This window comes from Caretta caretta, chromosome 2, assembly GCF_965140235.1.
Source record: "Caretta caretta isolate rCarCar2 chromosome 2, rCarCar1.hap1, whole genome shotgun sequence".
NCBI lineage: Eukaryota > Metazoa > Chordata > Testudines > Cheloniidae > Caretta > Caretta caretta.
Window position 1 is genome coordinate 3398678 of NC_134207.1, and position 21323 is coordinate 3420000.

The following is a 21323-nucleotide window of genomic DNA, read 5'->3' on the forward strand; positions in this document are numbered from 1 at the left end:
GGAGCAGGCTCTCTCCCCTCAGCAGAGCCCTAACACTCCTCCCCCCCCATTTTTTTCCCCTTGTTCTTTTCTTTGCAGGACTCCTGAAGCTCCATGCTCCAGGCGTGCTTGACGGAGGATAGCAGGAAGCTCAGCCCAGCTTTCAAGTGTCACTGTGACTGACTGTAGGGAGGGAGGAGTTGCCAGCTAGTCCAGGGAGGCCGCCCGAGCACTTGCACTGACTGCCAGGATGCAAGCCGAGGTTTAGAGATCCAGCTCCTGTGCAGCTCTCCTTTGTGTCCACCCCGGGGAGGGGAAGTGCAAAGACACCGCTTCCTCTTGGAGGGCTTTCAAGCAGCTCCAAGGGAAGCAGTTAACTTGCAGAGCACCAGGGGATGTGGAGTGAGGGACTCTCCCTCTGACAATGAGCATCCATGTTCTCAAAGTTCACCGAGCACCTGGAAGAATGTAAGTGGCAAAGACCGGAGACCACATGGAAGAAAGGAATGCAGAAGGGATTTCTCCCTGCAACCGCTGTGACAGGATTGTACAGTGCTGTGGATACGGTGACACAGATGGCGTGTGGATCTGCCTTTTCCTCCCATTTCTTCTGCTTGATATTTGATCTTGGTCCTTCGGGGCTGCTGGTTTCTGGTGGTAATGGGCACTAAATATTCACTGGTGTTTATCTCTTCCGTTGGGCAGCTTTGAACGATCTCTGTGGGGAGGACACAACAGCCATAGACAGCTTTCTGGAACAACCTGTTGGTTCCCGGTACTGGGAGGAGCCCAGTTTAGAGATTGCTGCTTGGAATGAGGACAGCTGAAACTAAGTCATCAGTAAATTATCCCCTTACTTGCCCCCCACGGCCCTGGATTCATGAACACAGGAGGCAAAAGGGAGGACGTTATCCAGGTAATTAGTTTCCGAGCATGGACTTGGTGACAGACAAATAACTTCGTAATAATTCCCACTGTGAGTGTGCCTGAGAAGCCGTCCAGCCTTCCTCTGTACTATGAATTGCTGGGGTGTAAAGGCTCAAGTGGGGTCACACCCCACTGACTTAATACAGGACTGAACAGTAGTGCTGCTCTGGGGGACAGACAGATTTCCCGACTTAACCTCCCAAGGCTTCTGTCTGCTCCCAAAGAGCAGTGTGGACACAGAGCTGATTGGCTAACTCAGACCTTTAAGGTGGCTATCTGGATGGCTATACCTCCGGGGCTCTTAATTTAATTGTCTGCCTTTACCTTTGAAACCAGGCAGGCAGAGCCGAGAGAGCATTGTACGGGTATCTTTGGGCCTCCTATGAAACCATGTGTGGGTGGAAAGAGGCTGCAAAGGTTCTAAGCCCAATGAACGACGATTCTGTTGCTGCTGCTCACACGGTCCCTGTGTGGCCGTTTGCTGGGCTGAGGGCATAGGAGCGGGAGCCTCTCTCACCCACGGTACAATGCACTTTACTTATTAGCTGGTTTGCATGGTGGGAGTTTTTCTGGAAAAATTGCTGACTCCCAATTCATGGGAAAGACCCCCAGTGTTTGAGGCCTGGGAAGACCATCAAACCACTCGGGGAGAAACCCAGAGAAGAGGGGTGGTTATGGAGCAGAACCCTCTATCTCCAGAAGGGGTGGCAGAGCCCCAGAAAGCAGCCAGGATCCAGGTATAAGACAAGTTTGCACCATTCATGTTCTCTGAGGCTGTGGCCTGGTGACAGACCGTTTGAGGTGGTGCAGGTGATGCCCTCTGGAGGCAGGGATCCTCACGCCTCTCTTCTATACACGCCTGGGCTTTCTTCCCAGCACCTTGGGGCTCCTGTGTCTGGAACCGAGACGTCGAAGAAGAGCAGTCTGTATTCCCTTCCCTGCAGCAGCCATGGCGGAGCACCTGGAGCTGCTGGCGGAAATGCCAGCAGTGGCCAGGATGAGCACCCAGGAGCGGCTGAAGCATGCACAGAAGCGCCGGACGCAGCAGCTGAAGAAATGGGCACAGTTTGAAAAGGAGGCCCAGAGCAAGAAGACGAGAGCAGAAAAGAGGAGAAGGAATAGCAGCAAGGAGAAGCGAGTGCTGTTTCCGGAGAGCATCAAGCTGCTGGAGGCAGCATCTCGCAATGATGTGGAGGAAGGTAGGAAGGGCCAGGTACCCCCAGACTGAGTGTAAGAGATGGGGGTGCGGGCTGTGGGGTGGGGCATTGGCACTATGCCTGAGGGGTGCAGGATGGTGGCGGGGGATTGCAGGTGCCCCCATAAGACTTGGGAGGCTTAATTTTTAAAAATATCTTCAAGCAGAAATTGTTGTTCAGAAATGCCGCAATGGAATCTGAAGGCCTCTTGGGTTGAACTCTGTAGGTTGTGTGTGGTGAGCAGCTGCATCACTGCCTCTGCTCAGACCTAGGGGCTGTAAATATCAACTCACTCCTAAGCAAGAAAGGTCCCATTGTGGAGTGATCTTTTGATGTGGGCTTCTTTCCACTGGAGGAAGAGCTGAGTCATTTTATTGAAGGGTGAAGACTATTTACATAGCGTAGGGCCCTGACGAGTTCGGGCACTGGTAGCGGGTCACCTTCTTTTGTTGCAGGGGAATCCCATTTCCCCCTTCCATAGAGGATGTAGATAACGCTGCCCATCCCTGTATGCTTATTGTCTTTGATAACACGACTGGTTCTGGGCACCCACGATCTGCTGTGGGGCCACATTCACCCTTCCCCACTTTGTGGGATAGGGTCATTCTTCTTGGGGGGGGGAAGGGAGGCAAACAACCCAGGATGTGCAGACCTCTTGCCCCTCTGGAAAGGTGGCATTTGGACACCATCAGACGTTATTTATATAACACAATCGATAAAGAAATGACGGTGAGTGTGCTGAAAGGCGCTGGTTCTCTGACAGCAGTCTGCTTTCAGTGTACCTACAGAACACGTTGTTCTGTTTACACTAATCCCTTGTGTGAAATCACTGCTGTCCTATGACTCACTGCGTGCCCTCGACTGCCATTGAGCTCCGTGAGAGCAGAGGGCCTGTGAGGAATGGGCCTGGGTGCCTTTGGCCCATCTGAATGGCATCGGGGGAAAAGTGGCTACACCAGAAAGCACACGATGTCACCGGTCCCCCTTACCCCCTCCAGTATTTCTAGCTCTTCTGGGTTTACCTCAGGCTCCTTTACCATTTTGTTTTAAAATGGTGGCAAATCCAGAACAACGAAACACCTGCACAGCTACTGCAATGCCAGTTCTGGCTAGCAGGAGGCACTAGAAAGGAATGGCAGAGGAGCGTGGTCTCCATTCTCAACAGGAGTCACTGTACCAAATGCGCAGCTGCCCAACATCACTTCTGAGGGGACTGCACTTGGTTGCCGCAAATCCTTGCCCCAAGTTGTTGGTCCCCTGAGGCTCCCTTTTCTCGTACGGTGTCCTGCAGTCTGCAAAACAGATCTAAAATCCATCGTGGGTGTCAGTCGGCGGTGCACAGCCTCCAAGGGAAAAGTCAGGTCCAGAGGGGAGCTGGGGAGACCCCGGCTTTGTTTCCTGGTACTGTGAAGAACCTGTGTCACAGGCCACAAGCTGAAATTTGCCTGTGATTTTTTCGACATTCAATTTATAGCCTTGATGCACCAAAGGAGAGACATGACTGGGAGAAGTTGCAGAGAAGGGGGCAAAGGGCGGGGGGGATGGGGAAGAGGTCATAGGTCTCTTCAGTCTCTAACTTCTCTGATTTATTAAGTCAAATTGGCTCCACCCCCTTCTGCAGGATTTTCCCCTCTAGTGTCTCTTCCATATACGGAATTGTGCAAAGGGCACAAGTAGCTATAGAATTTGACCTACCAAGGAGGTTTGGTGCCAGGAAGCAGCTGGATTTAATGAGGCAAAGCTCATCTCTGTTTCTTGCATTTGGGTGATCACAGTTAAAAGGCAGGTAGTGTTGCAAGTCTTAACAATATTTAACATGGGCCTGGTGAGAGAGAAGCCCAGCGGTTGAGGGTTTAGAACAGGGGTCGGCAACCTATGGCACGCATGGCAAAGATGGCACGTGAGCCAATTTTTAATGGCACGCTGCTGCCTGCCGGGTCCCAGCCGCCGGCCCCGCTCAGCCCGCTGCCGAACCCAGGCCGGGACCCTGGCAAGCAGCAGTGTGCCATTAAAAATCCTGCTCGCCCTGGCCCGCTCTTCTCCGTCCCCCCGGCGCCACGGGGGCAGGGTGAAGAAGCTTGGTCCTGCTGGCTGCTGCTGCAGGGCAGGCAAGCTCCCCCTTCCCCCGCCTCTTCCCCCAGCGTGCTGGGCTCCTCCCCCTCCTCCTCTCCCTCCCTGCTGCTGATCAGCTGATGGCCCTTGAGAAGAGGGGGAGAAGCATGCTCTGCTCGCTGCTCCAGGGAGGAGGCAGAGTCAGAGAAGAGATGGGGCCGGGGCCGTGGGGAAGGGAGGTGGAATCAGGGCATATCCCCTCCAGCCCCCTGCCATGAGCCGCTCTGGGCAGGGGGCTGGGAGCACCCCCACGACCCTAGCCCACACACCCCAGTCCTCTGCCCTGACCCCTGCACCCCCCCACAACCCCAGCCCTGACTCCAGCACCCCCACACATGCCCCCAGCCCTCTGCCGTGACTCCTGCACCCTCCTCACACACCCCCAGCCCTCCCACACCCCATGCCCTGACTCTTGCACCCCCCACATTCAGCACTAAACGGGAGCTCCTGCGCGCACACACACATATTCCCACCTGCACCCCTCGCACCAAATGGGAGCTGCCCAGGTAAGCACTCCACACCCAAACCTCCTGCCCGAACCCTGAGTCCCCTCCCTCATTCTAGCTCCTGGCCAGACCCTACACCCCAACCTCCAGCCTGCTCCTTCACCCCCAGCCCTGTGCTCGGTGCACTCCCACCCTCAGCTCAGTGCAGAGAGAGAGGAAGAGAATGGGCTAGAACCAGGGAGAAGGTAGGTACCCACTCTGTGTGGGCAGGGCCAGGATCCCAGACCAGCAGCGGGCTGAGCGGGGCCAGCGGCCGGGACCTGCCTGGCAGGAGCTGGTGGACGGGGTCTGGGGTTCTGGCTGCCGGCCCATTGCCAGCCAGGGTACCGGCCTTTGGCTCCGCTCAGCCCCCTGCCGGTCTGGGGTTCTGGCTGCCGGCCTCTTGCCAGCTGGGGTCCCGGCCGCCGGCCCCGCTCAGCCCGCTGCCGGCCTAGGTGAACGGAACCCCAGGCCGGCAGCGGGCTGAGTGGGCCAGCCGTGTAAGACCAGCATTTTAATTTAATTTTAAATGAAGCTTCTTAAACATTTTGAAAACCTTGTTTACTTTACATACGACAATAGTTTAGTTATATAGTATATAGATTTACAGAGAGAGACCTTCTAAAACGTTAAAATGTATCACTGGCACGTGAAACCTTAAATGAAAGGGAATAAATGAAGACTCGGCTCACCGCTTCTGAAAGGTTGCCGACCCCCGGTTTAGAAAGAGAAAATGGGTCAAGGAGCTGTTTTCAGCTGCTGCCACAGACACACCAGAATTACATTCTGTAAATCACATACTTTGATTTGCCTTTTTTAAAACTAATTTCTGTAGAATCCCACAGTTCGAGTTGATTTTAGTTTCCTGAGAACTTTTTGACTAGAGTTCTAACAAAATCTTGATGGCTCTTGTGGGTAATGGAGCCATTAGATAATGGGCACTACTTGAGCTCTATACAGTATTGAGAGTCTATTCAGCATTAGTGAAATGACATGAGAAAATGAATAGCAGACTACAATGATTACATTGCTTTTTTATTCTCTGCTGGACATTAAGTTGTCAGCTGAAGATGAGCTAATGGTGTTAAAAGGAGTATTGACTTAACAGTGACCTATAATTAACTATGTATCTTTATCATCAGTGAATACAAAAATGTACAAACTGCTTGCCTAATGGAGGGTTTATTAGACACCTGTAGCCTGAGGATTAATCCGGGGTGCAATTTGTAACAGGTGACAGGTCCTTTCCCTTAGTGGCTGTGTAAATTATTCAGCTGTACAGATGAGATTGGTGAATCACATGACTAGAAACATACAGCCTTCATTTAGCAACAGCTGTGAAAGGAGTGTCCCAACCCATCAAATCCTGAGGCAATGCCCTGCTAAGAAGCCTGTCACCCCAGCTGCTGAGAATGATGAAGGGAGCAGCTCCTGGGACCCTCCTCTGTCTCTTGTATCAGCCTCTGGCTAGCAGGCTTCTGTTCATTAGTAAGCGTTCCCCTTGCCCATTTCTGGCTTTTGAAAAGGTGAAGGAGCTTACCCTTTCCCTCTTCCCCTCATGGCTGGAGGTGGTTTGCTGGGAGTTGCCTCTTCGCTACCTACCATATTCCTCTCCCAGCCTCCTTTAATTCTGGGGTTGACAGAGGGGTCCTCCCAGTGGTGAGCTGGCAAAAGCTGAAGAACCAGTTCCTTCAGTCACTCCGGGTCTTCGGCGGCACTTCGGCCGCAGGTCCTTCACTCGCTCTGGGTCTTCGGCAGCACTGATGGACCCACTGCCGAAGTGCTGCCGAAGACCTGGGCCGCTGAGTGAGTAAAAATTAAAAAGGGATTCTCGGGGAGCCTCCATAGCTGAGAGCTCAGGTGGGCTGGACAGGCTGGAGTTTGCCCACCCCTTTAACAACCGGTTCTAAACCAGCTTCAAAATTTAACAACCAGTTCACGAGAACCGGTGTGAACCGGCTCCAGCTCACCACTGGGTCCTCCTCAGTTCCTGCTTTTACTACTGTTCATTGATTATTCCAGCAACAGCAGAGTGAATGTGCTGTGAGTCTTTGTCACTTTCACTGCTGCCCAAAGGATTCTGCCTCATGTTAATTTCTTAATTCTCTCTGTGCTTGGGAAAGATCTGAGCAGCATCGGAGGCCCTGCAGCTGTTTGTAGACTCAGAAAGACAACACTGCATCAGGTCAGATTTGGGAGGTTCCCTTTGCAACTACGAGGGCTGGAAACAGGAAATGGATGGCGTAGCCATCTCACCGTGCTTGTCAGGAACTCTCTTCTACTTGCTATTGACAAGTGGACAAATGGATTCCCTCTTAATGCTCTTACTTTCCATTTGGATTAAGCAATTTACAACGGCCTCGTTTCCCCACCTCCTCTCCCAGCACAGATTCCAAGTGAAAGAGGGGATGCCCCGTCTGCCCCTCCCCCTTCCTCTGGCCTGACTAGATAATGACACAGTATGGTCCTCAAATGAAAAGGCAGACTGGCTAAAAATAGAAATGATGTTAACCAGCTGAATCTCTTCAGGACTTGGTTACGGGCTCTAGTGAAGGAACAGAAAAGGGGCTTTGTGGCTTTTTGCATTAAATTTCACATGGAGGAAAACTGCTGGCTCAGTCAGCCTGGAGGCTGATGCTCTCTGTCCATATAATAGGTGTAGCTTCCCTACATCGCCTGCCAGCTGGAGAGCTGACCCCTCTAGTGGCTTGGTCTCTGTGTAGGGTTGCCAACCATCCAGGACTGTCCTGGAGACCCCAGGAATTAAAGATTAATCTTAAATTAAAGATGATGCCATGTGATGAAACCTCCAGGAATACGTCCAACCAAATTTGGCAACCCTGTGTCCGTGGCCTGCTCAGACCTTTGCCTCTCTGCCCCCAGGACTGGACTGAGATCCACCAAGTCATTTTACCCAGGCCACTAAATTGCCATCTGACTGGGCAACAGCTCTTGCCCATTACTGACCTGAGCCCTGTTTGAGAGGAAAGGCTCCGTATGCCCCTCCTCAGTTCTATTATCTGTCTGTGGTTGCCGCAGGATAGTGTTTGGTAATTGTTCCTCTGCCCCTAAGAACCCTCTCTGGAGGTTATCTTAAGGGCCTATTTTATCCTCTCCTGTTCCTGATATATATCAGGCCATTGGGAAGGTAAGGAGGGGTGTAGGCAATATGCTGGCATCTAGCTCTGTTTCATCACCACTGACCTGGCCCAGTATCTATATGAGTTGGAGCTTGGCTGAGGCTCAGTCCAAATTATGTTGGTGTCCCTGTTTGATGGAGTGTGAGACCATCATTTTGTTGCTGTGATGTTGCTCAGAATTTTGCAATCTGGGAGTGAAATTCTGGCCTTGCTGAAGTCAGTGACAAAATTCCCTAGGTGGTGTGAGGTCCTACGTTACTCTTAGGCCTTGTCTACACTACAGGGGAAATTCGATCTGAGCTACGCAATTTGAGTTATGTGAATAGTGTAACTCAAATCAATGTAGCTTAGATCTACTTACTGCGGGGTCCACACTGCGCGATGTCAATGGGATACGTTCTTCCGTTGACTCCCCTTACTCTTCTCGATCCGGTGGAGTACAGGAGTTGACAGGAGAGCGGTCTGCGGTCAATTTAGCGGGTCTTCACTAAACCCGCTAAATCAACCGCTGATGCATCGATCGCTGTGCAAACTTTCCATCTCTGCTTCGCTACAAGAGTGCACCTTGTCCTTTCCAGTATGGGCTTTGCTTCAGTTATGCAAGCACTTGTCACCTCGATTAAAGATTGCTGTAATGGCATTGTATGATGTTGTTCAGAAACTGAAACTATTGTGGAATGTGGTGCTTTGCTTATTATATTGTGCCCTGGACTCAGTCCTAGGTGCTGGTAAGCCTCCGAGTGGAGATCAAAGTGCTGTGTTAAGCTGTGAATGCCCTAAGCGGTTTGGGATGAATTGACCTGAATGGCAACCTCTCTCCCTGCATGATATAACCAGTTTAGATGGGAGGGGACTGGCAAGACGTTCCGCAGAAGGGACTTGACTTTGGAACTGGCTCCTGCTTGGGACCCATATAGCCCGGGTTTGTTAACACTGTATAAAGCTCATTTCATAGAATCATAGAATATCAGGGTTGGAAGGGACCTCAGGAGATCATCTAGTCCAACCCCCTGCTCAAAGCAGGACCAATCTCCAACTAAATCATCCCAGCCAGGGCTTTGTCAAGCCTGACCTTAAAAATATCTAAGGAAGGAGATTCCACCACCTCCCTAGGTAATGCATTCCAGTGTTTCACCACTCTCCTAGTGAAAAAGTTTTTCCTAATATCCAACCTAAACCTCCCCCACTGCAACTTGAGACCATTACTCCTTGTTCTGTCATCAGCTACCACTGAGAACAGTCTAGATCCATCATCTTTGGAACCCCCTTTCAGGGAGTTGAAAGCAGCTATCAAATCCCCCCTCATTCTTCTCTTCTGCAGACTAAACAATCCCAGTTCCCTCAGCCTCTCCTCATAAGTCATGTGTTCCAGTCCCCTAATCATTTTTGTTGCCCTCCGCTGGACTCTTTCCAATTTTTCCACATACTTCTTGTTGTGAGGGGCCCAAAACTGGACACAGTACTCCAGATGAGGCCTCACCAATGTGGAATAGAGGGGAACGATCACGTCCCTCGATCTGCTGGCAATGCCCCTACGTATACATCCCAAAATGCCATTGGCCTTCTTGACAACAAGGGCACACTGTTGACTCATTTGCTCTGATGGGCATTTGAGGAGGATGTTGGAGTGATGGGCAAGATGTATAGGGTTTGATCTGGTGATTATTTGTTTAGCATTCACAATATGGTCACTGCTGTGCAAGATCCAAAAATAGCCAGTCCTTGCCTCTGAGAGCCCAGTGTGAGAGATTCAAAGGATGGGGCCTACTGGGAAATCCGGAGAGAGGGACGATATAGTAATCACAATTTATTTAAAAAAAAAAAATGATCATCTCACTTTTTGCGGACCATGAGGAAACATGTTTGTAGGACAGACTGGAATGAAGGTGTCTCTCAGAGCAGCCTAGCCTGGTGAATGTGTGTGTTGATAAAGCCTTGGTGGCTGTTAATACTCCCAGTAATTTCTTATGTTGTCCTGGGTGTAAAATCCTTTAAAGGAAAATTCCTTTATGGGCTTTATACTTGGGACAGAGAGGAGATGGGGAATAAGTGGTGACTAACAGAAGGGGGAGTGAAGAGCTGAGGGAGAGTGGGCCCAGGGCACCCAAGCAGAAGAGTCTAGTGGCAGATCCTGTGGACTGAGCTGGGTCCCTCACTTCCTGTGCTGGCAAGGCCTGGTAAAGCACTCTGCCCCTACAGGAAGGATACTTACCTCTTATGTCCTGTTTAGGACTTCCTCTGTCTCTCTGACAGAACAGCAACAGTAGCTAAATCCATCCATCCTCTCTGAGGGAGGGGACTCGCTTGCGGGGCCTGGATGGGGTAAATGGAGAAAATAGGGAGGACCTTGGAAGTGCATCAACCTTTTTTCTTTGTCACCCTAAGAATGTGGGGAGAGTGGGATCAAAAGGGGAGCTAGAAACGTAGGCCCGAGGATCAGGTGGAGAAGAGGCAGAAACAAAAGGGTCTGAAGGAGGAAATTCGAAACCCAGCCTGAAGCTGATTTGTGGAGGAGAGGGGGAGAACGCTAGAGACAGACATGTGCCGCCTTACTGCCTATTTGTGTGGGTTTCTAATGGCTGAAGGCCCTCTCTGCACGCTTGCTTTAGAATGAGCTTGTAAGCAGTTCTAGACAGCTGAGCGGAGACTACTGCTGCTACTCAAAACTACGCACACAAAATACTTACAGCTGGTGCACAAGTTTGTATAATTGTAACTTCATCCTGCCTCCTTGCTGGCTTGTTTCACCCACCAGTTGCGTTTTGTCTCTAGATTGTCAGCTTTTGGGGCAGGGATCATTTTTGTCTATATGTCTGTACAGAGCCTGGCACAGTGGGACCCAGACTACCTAATACAAATAATAAAAAGGAAATAGGAGATGTGGTCGTCTTTAACCATGGTTTATATTTATACATCACAAGGGTTCATACTTATTTAGTAGTCACGGTAGCTCTGTGCAGGCCCCTGTGTAATCTGCAATTCCATGGTCACTGGATTTGTTGTGGAATTCACCCTGATGCAGTAGAATTGTGCTCCAGACTCTGACGAGTCATTTAAAAAATTGTCCACTCCTGAGGGTTATGGAAAAAATATGACCCAAGTATAAACTTGAAGTAATGTCATCTGCCTGTGGCTGCAGAGTCTGGAACAATAACTCTGAGAGGTGTCACCTGCCCCGTTTATCTCGTCCAGGCTGTAGTGACTCGACAACTCCATGACTATGTAACTCGGCACTTTGAGAGCATCTGGCTTGGATTTTAAGTTCTTGAAAGTCAGTGAGACCTGGTCATCTGCACTTAAAAGTTTTGCTTGGTAGCATAGCAAGGTAAGCTAGTCCTAGTGTAGAAGTATTTATCCTGTTGAAAAGGCCCTTTCCCCAGTATACCTTATTTTGCTTGGGGAACTGGTATAAGCTATGCTGGCAGAAGAACTCTTTCTGGTATAAACTGTCTCTCCGCTGTAGGAGGATTTGCCACGACAGCTATGCCAGCAAGCCCTTCCTAATGTAGACGTGGTCGGAAAGTTTGGCACCCAACTCCCTCTGGCCTCGTTGCGAATGTTTCATGGCATCATAATGGTCCCTCTTCCACCTGCTGAGTGAAGTTCGATCCTTTCCTTACAGGTAACGAATGACCTCTTCAAAATAGCATTGAAACTAAAGCCCTGTGTGTAGAAAACTAAAACAATATTTAAAACAAAAGTGCAGAAACAGTACTGGCGCATACTGTACATATTCTTGCACTGTATATTTAAGAATATATGCGATAGACAATAAATGTGCCCTGTATCTGGCATTTTTGTTTCCATCCGTATGGTCCATTCAGTACCAATTTTGGAAATGAAAGAATCTAAAATAGGCTGTGATCGGAATTGAAGAATCTAATGGGTGACAGTAATTCCATAATCCAGTTCAATATGATCCTCCCTGGGTTTTCATGGCCTGCTGTCAGATCAGATTTGTCCCCCAAGTTTAGGTTTTGGTACAAATGAGCTTTTACAAAAGCTGAGACTAGTAGCCACGCTACCACGATCCCTTTAATTGAAAAAATGCAGAAACCACCAAGGCAAAGCCTCTTGTCAAACGTATCCCTGCTGCATTTGCAACCCAAACATTACATCCGTGTTCTAGGGCATGCGAACCCTGAAAGGGAAACTGGGTAGTACATTTCAATTATCCAAAATGGGTGACATGCTGGAAGTAAACAAACAGCATAAAGAGGCATCATTGTCCCATGTATAAGGCACTAGATTGGAACTCAGGAAACCTGCGTTCTGTTGTTGTGACTGACTTGCTGTGCTATCTGGGGGAAGTCGCTTTCACTTTTTTCTCCCCCCCCGCCCCACCATCCTTTTTTGTCTTGCCTGTTTAGCTTGTAAGTTCTTTGGGGTGGGGACTGTCACTTATGACTAAGTTATTACACTTATTACGGAATCCGTGACTTCCACTGACCTCCATGACTTCAGCCTGCGGTGGTTGGGAACTGCAGGGTCCCCCACCGCCCGCTGGGGCCAGGAGCTCTGGAGGCTGCCAGAGGCAGCAGGGGAACCCCTGAAGATCACTGCTGCCACGGGTGGTGGGTGCCCGGGTGCTTTGGGTGGTGGGGGAACCCCGCAGCTCCCATGGGTGGCGGGGGTTACCCCTGTGGCAGCAAGGGCCCACGGAGCTGCGGGCAGTGGGGGAAGCCCCGAGCTCCTGGCCGTGGTCGGCATTAGGGGCCCCCGGAGCTGTGGGCGGCAGAAGATCCCTGCAGCTCCCAGCCACTGCAGGCAGCGGGGAACTCCCGAGCTCTCAGCCCCTGTGGGCAGCACAGGATCCCCAGAACTGCAGGCGACAGGGTTTCCCCGCAGCCCCCAGCTGCTGCAGGCGGTGATGGCCCCACAGCTTCCAGCCGCTGCTCAGCTGTTCCGCTGCAGGTGGTGTGGGGATCCACTGATCCCCATTTTGTCACAGATATTTTTAGTAAAAGTCATGGACAGGTCATGGCTAGTGAATTTTTCTTTATTGCCCATGACCTGTCCATGATTTTCACTATGAAGTGAGCTGTAGCTCACGAAAGCTTACGCTCAAATAAATTTGTTAGTCTCTAAGGTGCCACAAGTCCTCCTGTTCTTTTTACTAAAACTGTTGGTGACAAAACTGTAGCCTTTATTATTACATATCTTCTGCACAGTGCATAGAACGGTGTGGCCCTTATTTTGGTTGGGTCTGCTGGTGCTGCTCTAGTACCAATGATGAGAAATGATAATTGTTTGTCTCAATGATCTCTGGCTGGTAACCCAAGGGAGACTCATTTATTTTTTAAATATGATTTTTAACCTGATCATACCATTCACTTTAATGTACTTCTGAGACATGATTCAGTTGATCTCACAGCCCTTCTGTCTGTGCCTTATCTCTCTACGTCTTCTCTTCCCTCACTCCTTCTGCTCATCTAGCACCAACTTCCTCAACACATTTGGGCCACTTCTCTGCAGCTATTGCTTTCTGGAAAAGCCCCCCTGTGTTTCTCTGCTTTGTTCACTCTGTTTTAAGATCTCCTGTTTTTAAAAATATTTTAACTTTGCACAATAGCTACATCTAACTCTATCTAAAAATCTCTAAGAAAAAAATATCAAATATGAAACTTTCATACTAACTGACATTCTAATGTAAAATCTGTGTTTGGTGGTGATGAGATGTGGGCTTACAGCAAAACTCTTATAGTAAATCAGCCTGTTTTGGAGCATATATAAAATGAAGGCTTGGGCCAGTTCTCAGTAATCCTTGTTGCTATTTTATGGAAGCAGCTTTTGTAGTGACACTTCCCAGCAGGAGCTCCAATCAGGTGATACAGATTAGGACACTGGAGAATGCAGAGGCCATTAGGCCAGGGTTGTCTCTTATTTTTTATAGAAGTGAAGAAATATTTAATCTCCTTTAAATTTTTGATTTTGCTAAACAGTTCTGTAAAATATACCCAGTGCAAAATCATGACTAGAGTGGCGCGATTTCCCACAGTGGTTTCTCCTAAAGATCACAAGTTATTCATGTTCAGGCTTCCTGCCGTTGGGGGCCAGGAAACCCACAGCCATAGATCTGGGATGGAGTGGGGGAGCAGACTGCTCCCCAGCTGTGGGAGGCTGAGGGTGCTGCCATTCGTGATGTCACAAGCTCCCTTCCAGCCAGCTCTGCTGAGCAGTCATGTGTGTGGATCCTCAGCCAGGATGGAGCCAGCTGTAAGCATTCATTGGACTTAAGCCTCGGGAGCACAAAGTACCAACCAAAGCACTGGAAACAAAAGATAAGATCATATTACTTTATAATAATAACTTAATTTATTACTGTGTATAAATTTATAACAGAAACAAAGTGTGCGCATCATTCTGCTGCCAGCCACACACCTGCTGCTATGTCTCTTTTCTGAGCGGCTGTGCAGGAAATGAAGGCTAGATTCTGGAGTGCAAAGGCTCTGCAATGGTTTGAGGGGAGTGCTGTGTGTGTGTGTGCCATGCCAGTTGACATTGGACACACTGAACTGCATCAGGGCCAAGCAGTGCTCGTCATGCTGTAATATTTAACCTTGAAATGGTGCAGATCTCCAGGATAGGGAGTCTGCAGAATTCTCTTGCCTTCATTACAGAAATGGAGGTGAAGTACCTCAAAATTCCCAGGAGCTGGAATCAATCCCTTAACTATTGAAGACCAGCTTTAAAAAAAAAAAAAAAAAAAAAAAGTACTTTGCATTTATATAGATCCTAAAGTGCTACAAATGATACTACAAGGATTACTTCGGCCAGCACTGAAATGCAGCCATACCTGTGTGGACCAAATGCCACTGCTTTAACAGCACACAGCACCACTGCACTACAGACTAGGACATGGAACAATAATTTGTCCAACACAAATGACAGGAGACCTGCCAAAGGTGGGTAATTAGCCTTGTGCTTCTTTAAAAAAAAATCTTCAATTTTAAAACCCAGAAATATCAACTCTGCTCCCCTGGTTTTGCGGGAGAACTCGGTCTCCAGGGATGCACACTGTGAACCTTGCTTGAAGCCATGGGAATGTTGAACCCCTGGCAAAGGCTTCCTTCCTCCCAAGTGCTTTTGACTCATTGTGCTCCAGTAGGTGGTGTAAACAGTCTGACCAAAAGTCCTTTCCCCCTCCCCTGTTCACATTTTCCTCTCGTGGTCCTTTGATCGCATCACTTCAGTAATTCTCCAGCTACCAGGTTCTTCTCCATCCCCACCCCCTCCTTGTGGCCTCTTCTGGGGAAGAAACCTACCAGTGCTGCTTTGTCCATATAAAAAGGGCACAAACCCAATTTTTTTTCTCACTTAAGTTGTGGAATTTGGCCAAGACACCAGGGACAGCACAACTTGCATATTCTATGAAAAGGGCCATGGGATCTTTAACCACAAGCATTGAGCCATGGGATCTTTAACCACAAGCATTGGGCCCTGCGTATGTCTCATCTAGCATACAGTGCCCCCCTAGTGCTGGGCTGAGCACTACTTCAGTATTGACGGGGAGAGGGGAGTGCTATCTACTGAATTACCGGAATCCTTTCCTCTTGAAGATCTCCTGTACATGTGCTGACCTGGCCTGACCCTGAATATCTTGTGCGGTGTAATAAGCTTACAGCCTGAGACAGTACTGTGACTGCAGATATCGATACTGTATGTTCTGGCTTATTTCAGACAGGACTTTTGCTGGGTTCTTCGTTTCCTTTCCCCCCCGACTCACTTGGTCTCCTTTTTATAAATCCCCAGTTTCCACCAGGTCTGACCTGCTGTCTCCCTGACACCGCAAAGCCCTTAACGTCTTTCAGCCTGAAAGAATAGCTCCGTGGGAGGCTGTGTCAGTATTTACCGGTTCCCCTCAGCATGCAAACACTGGGAATGGGTGTTTACTGTTTCCACAGGCAGGATTCTTTGCTTGTTTTCTCTTGGTTCTTTTTGTTGTGTTGTGTAAGTTTCTGGCAGGCGTTAGCTTCCTCCTTGATACAATGATTGCTGAATGTCGGCCCTTTCTGTTCTGAGGAGTGCTGCAGTTTCCACCCTCAGTGATTGGTACTGAAGTGTGAGAGACCTGTACCTCATGGCATGACCATTCCCTCAGGCCCTCCCTGGGTTAGCTTCACAAAGCAGCAAGGAGACGTGTTCTCTTGTAGGGAACAGGAGATCTCATTCTCATGGGATTGCTCTCCCAACCCCACTGGCAGCCAAGGCTCAGCCCTTACCAGACTGTGTGTCATGAGATAGATTACCGCTGTGACACTCCTACCTGTCCTTAAAGAAATTCTCCCCCAAAACCTCTGGAGGGACAGTGCAGTTAGCTCTGGATTGAACCAGCACTTCTGGGTTCTTTTCAGCTCTGCCATTGATATGCTGCATGGCTTTAGGCAAGTTGCTTTTAACGTTTGTGCCAGATGTTTCCACGCTTGGTGGAAGACCAAAGACTTCCCTACACCAGTGGTCGCAGCAGGGCAAACCTCTTCCACTTTGGCAGTACAGTGTGCGTCCTCCCTGGTGTGGTGGAGTCACCTTGGGGCTGAGAGGGGAGTTCACTCCCTAGCATATTCATTCTTGTAGCTTAGAGGCTTCCACCTAGGGAGCCAATAATGCTTGTCGTGGTGCCTACTGAAACCCCCCATTCCTCCCTTGAATGGAATAAAGTAGGTTCTGTAACAGAGGAGAGCCGGACAGGGAAATAAGTTATCCAAGTCAGTGCAGTTCTGCCTGGGCCTTCCCTGCCAGCCCTGGTAAAGGAACTATTCTTTTTTAATTACAACTGAGTATCAATCAGAGAGCTGTAAGTGGAAATAAACCTTATAGAATAGGAATCAATAATGAGGATAGCACTGAGGTCAGGTTAAAGTATGAAATCTGTAGTGCCTGACTACGAGGCGACACACAACTGCCAGATCAGGATTAGTTAATATTTATCTACCAGCACTGGTGTGTTTGGTATTTTGCAGACCAGTAAGAAGACAAGGGTCCTACCCTGGGATCTTTTGCTCTACAGAGAACCAAGCAAACAAAATACCCCACATGATGAAGCAGTAATAAGGGGTTGGGGTAGGTAGCAGAAAATAGCGAGGAAAGAGGAAACCGCTTTAGCATCCTGATTATTCAAACAGCTTGAGCAGCTCCACAGCCATTTGGATAATGGGAGTACTTGGAAAAGGAGATGCTAGTGGCTCAAGGTGGTTCAGATACTCGGGGCATGGCTAGCTGGCGTCCTCTTGTATTTACAAAGAGTGCTGGTCAGTCATGTCGCAGTTGTGTTTTCTTTGGGTTTGATTAATTAGGCCTGAAATGGGAGTAACCAGCACCATTGTAGAGATGAATAGTGGTACAGCGTGGTCGCCTTAAGGAGGGAGGTTGCTGGGGGCGCAAGATGAGGAAGGTTGTGCCCTGCTGAGCGGACTTTAGAAACACTAAAGGAGAAGAGATGGGACTTTGTGTGGACCTGAATGCAGAGAGGAATGATGGTGACAGGGAAGTGCTATAAATCCCATGGAAGGAGAGGAGCTGTTCTGGTTAATGGGGGAAGGGCCACTGGACAATCAGGAATAACTGAAGGAAACTCAAATGTAGGCTGACTGTCAGTAAAAGCTTCCCACTAGGAAGAGGCTCTTCCAAGGGAGATGGTGAGAGCTCCTTCTCGGCGTGCCTTGGAAATGGACTGGACAGAGCTCTGGAGGGATTCTGACTAGGTGGCAGGGAACAGGCGTGATAACTGAATGTGTCTGTTCCATCTCCGACCTTTGCACTGCTAATGTCATAAAGGAGTGTCAATGAATTGTCAACAAAATAGCTAATTATCGGCCTTGTTCAAAGCTCTGATAGTAGGCTTATCAGGCCTCCTGCTCTAGAGTGTTAAATGAGCACTAACTGGGATCTGGAGAGACCCCGCCCCCCAGTATTGCACAATTGGGTAGATCATGAGGATTTTCACTTTCCTTTCCTATGAAATATCTGCCATAGGTCACCGCTTGAGGCAAGAATACTGTACTATGTGGACAATACTATGTCAATTCAAAAAAGAACTAGATAAATTCATGGAGGGTAGGTCCATCAATGGCTATTAGCCAGGATGGGCAGGGGTGGTGTCCCTAGCCTCTGTTTGCCAGAAGCTGGGAATGGGCGACAAGGAATGAATCACTTGATGATTACCTGTTCTGTTCATTCCCCCGGGGCACCTGCCACTGGCCACTGTCGGAAGACAGGATACTGGGCTAGATGGACCTTTGGTCTGACCCTGTATGGCCATTCTTATGTATTTCCTATGTTCCTAGAATAAATATTAGTCGATTAAAGGATAAAGAGGGACACTGCAGCACAAATGTCAAGGAAGAACTGGGAAGAAAGACGTTTCTTTTGATCAAGAGTGGCTTTTGTGTTCCTCACAGGTTTGAGAGACAGATACTGATCTGATCAAGCTTTAGCATGGGCTGAGAACATCCAGCTACCACCTCTTTGGTTGCTGGTTTCCTCACCAAGCTTTTCAGCAAGTTGGTATCCTTTCGTCTGCGAGCAACGGTGGGGATTGCAGCCTATGATGTAGATGGTTTGCAATGTCGCAAGTGACTGAATAGTCCAATCCGAGATTTGCATGATCTTTGGCAGTTATTACAAATGTATCTATCTCGGTTGGGAGCTGCTTGCTTCCTATAGGCTCTTCTCTTCAAGCTGTAGGGGCCAGCTCCTGTCATGGTCTTTGATACCCTGATGGAGATGATGGTGCCACTTGTTATGATCACTTGCCAAGATTTCCCATTGGTCAGGATCAATTCCAAATTCCTTCATATCTCGCTTGCATGTGTCTTTATAGCGAAGTTTGGGACGTCCTGTTGTTCTTGTTCCCTCTGAGAGCTCCCCATATAGCATGTCCTTGGGTATGCGTCCGTCTTCCAACCTACTCAGATGGCCCAGCCGTCACAGTTGTCTTTGCTTGAGCAGGGCTGTCGCAGTTGAGAAATTTGCCCTTTGAAGAACCTCTGCACTGGTGACTTGGTGACTTTATCCTGCCATTTGGTGTTTAGTATGCAGTGTAAACAACGTAGGTGGAAACAGTTCTACCTTTTCTCCTAATGAGCATAAGTTGTCCATGTTTCCCCGCCATACACGAGAGTGCCAAGGCTGCAGGCTTGGTACACTAGCATTTTGGTCTTGATGGTCAGCTTTGAGTTGTTCCGTCCTCTTTTAGGTTTCAGAGTAACAGCCGTGTTAGTCTGTATTCGCAAAAAGAAAAGGAGTACTTGTGGCACCTTAGAGACTAACCAATTTATTTGAGCATGAGCTTTCGTGAGCTACAGCTCACTTCATCGGATGCATATCGTGGAAACACGGAAAATTGGTTAGTCTCTAAGGTGCCACAAGTACTCCTTTTCTTTTTGCGTCCTCTTTTAGTTAATCTGCTAAAGGTGGTGGCAGCCTTTCCAATGTGAACATTTAGTTTCTCATCCAGTGAGAGGTTGGTGGTCCCTGTAGAACCTAAATAGCTGGACTTTTGGACTACTTCTAGCTGATTTTGCATTTAAGGTAATTGAAGGATCTTGTGGAACCCCCTGTCTTAATAGAACCATTTCTTGATGCTGACGGTGAGAGCAAATGTCTGAAGGTACTTGAAAGTCAGTCCATGAGTTTTTGTAATAGATAAGAACATAGAACATAAAACAGCCATACTGGGTCAGACCAAAGGTCCAACTAGCTCAGTATCCTGTCTTCCAACAGTGGCCAATGCTAGGTGCTCCAGAGGGAATGAACAGAACAGGTAACCATCAAGTGATCCATTCCTTGTCGCCCATTCTCAGCTTCTGGCAAACAGAGGCTAGGGGCACCATCCCTGCCCATCCTGGCTAATAGCCATCGATGGACCAATCCTCCATGAATGTATTTAGTTCTTTTTTGAACCCTGTTATAGTCTTGGCCTTCACAACATCCTCTGGCAAGGAGTTCCACAAGTTGACTGTGCGTTGTCTGAAGAAATATTTCCTTTTGTTTGTTTTAAACCTGCTACCTATTAATTTCATTTGGTGACCCCTAGTTCTTGTGTTATGAGAAGGAGTAAATAACACTTATTTACTTTCTCCACACCAGTCATGATTTTATAGACCTCTATCATATCCCCCCTTAGTCATCGCTTTTCCAAGCTGAAAAGTCCCAGTCTTATTAATCTCTCCTCATATAGCAGCCGTTCCATACCCCTAATCATTTTTGTTGCCATTTTCCGCACCTTTTCCAATTCCAGTATATCTTTTTTGAGATGGGGCGACCACATCTGCACGCAGTATTCAGGATGTGGGCGTACCATGGATTTATATAGAGGCAATATGATATTTTCTGTTCTATCTATCCCTTTCTTAATGATTCTTAATATTCTGTTCACTTTTTTGACTGCCGCTGCACATTGAGTGGATGTTTTCAGAGAACTGTCCACAATGACTCCAAGATTTCTTTCTTGAGTGGAAACACCTAACTTAGACCTCATCATTTTATATGTATAGTTGGGATTATGCTTTCCAATGTGCATTACTTTGCATTTATCAACATTGAATTTCATCTGCCATTTTGTTGCCCAGTCACCCAGTTTTGAGAGATCCTTTTGTAGCTCCTTGCAGTCTACCTGGGACTTATCTGAAAATCTAAGTACACTATATCCCCCTCGTCCATATGCTTGTTGACCTCAAAGAATTCTAGTAGATTGGTGAGGCATGATTTCCCTTTACAAACACCATGTTGACTCTTCCCCCAACAAATGACATTCATCTATGTATCTGACAATTTTGTTCTTGACTATAGTTTCAATCAGTTTGCCCGGCACTGAAGTCCGGCTTACCGGCCTGTAATTACCGGGATCACCTCTGGAGCCCTTTTTAAAAATTGGTGTCACATTACCTATCCTCCAGTCATTTGGTACAGAAGCTGATTTAAATGATAGGTTACAGACTAGTTAGTAGTCCTGCAATTTCACATTTGAGTTCCTTCAGAGCTCTGGTCCTGGTGACTTATTACTGTTTAGTGTATCAGTTTGTTCCAAAACCTCCTCTAAAGACACCTCAATCTGGGACAGTTCCTCAGATTTGTCACCTAAAAACCATGGCTCAGGTTTGGGAATCTCCCTCACATCCTCAGCTGTGAAGATGGATGCAAAGAATTCATTTAGTTTCTCCCCAAAGGCCTTATTGTCCTTGAGTGCTCCTTTAGCATCTAGATCATTCACTGGCCCCACTGGTTGTTTAGCAGGCTTCCTGCTTCTGATGTACTTAAACATTTTTTTGCTGTTACTTTTTGAGTCTTTGGCAAGCTGTTCTTCAAATTCTTTTTTGGCCTTCCTAATTATATTTTTACACTTCATTTGCCATTGCTCCTTTCTATTTTCCTCATTAGGATTTAACTTCCACTTTTTAAAGGATGCCTTTTTACCTGTCACTGCTTCTCTTACTTTATTGTTTAGCCACGGTGGCACTCTTTTGGTTCTCTTTCTATGTTTTTTA

General features: G+C 48.2%; 1 protein-coding gene across 9 annotated transcripts in view; it reads left to right on the plus strand.

Annotated features, from left to right (window-relative positions):
• The window catches only part of PPP1R16A (protein phosphatase 1 regulatory subunit 16A), a 78698-nt gene that overhangs the window by 20194 nt on the left and 37181 nt on the right, over positions 1-21323 (plus strand). For 3 of the 9 annotated variants that reach the window (XM_048841865.2, XM_075124880.1, XM_048841864.2), the window contains 2 exons: positions 79-895; positions 1851-2105. The exons of 1 other annotated variant lie outside the window; for it this stretch is intronic. In XM_048841865.2, the coding sequence (XP_048697822.2) occupies positions 793-895; positions 1851-2105 (358 nt within the window). In that variant the 5' untranslated portion in view covers positions 79-792. Of the gene's footprint in view, positions 1-78; positions 2106-11302; positions 11462-21323 lie in introns of those variants that run through there. 5 more of the 9 variants (XM_048841867.2, XM_048841869.2, XM_075124877.1 and 2 more) reach the window with 5 other exon arrangements.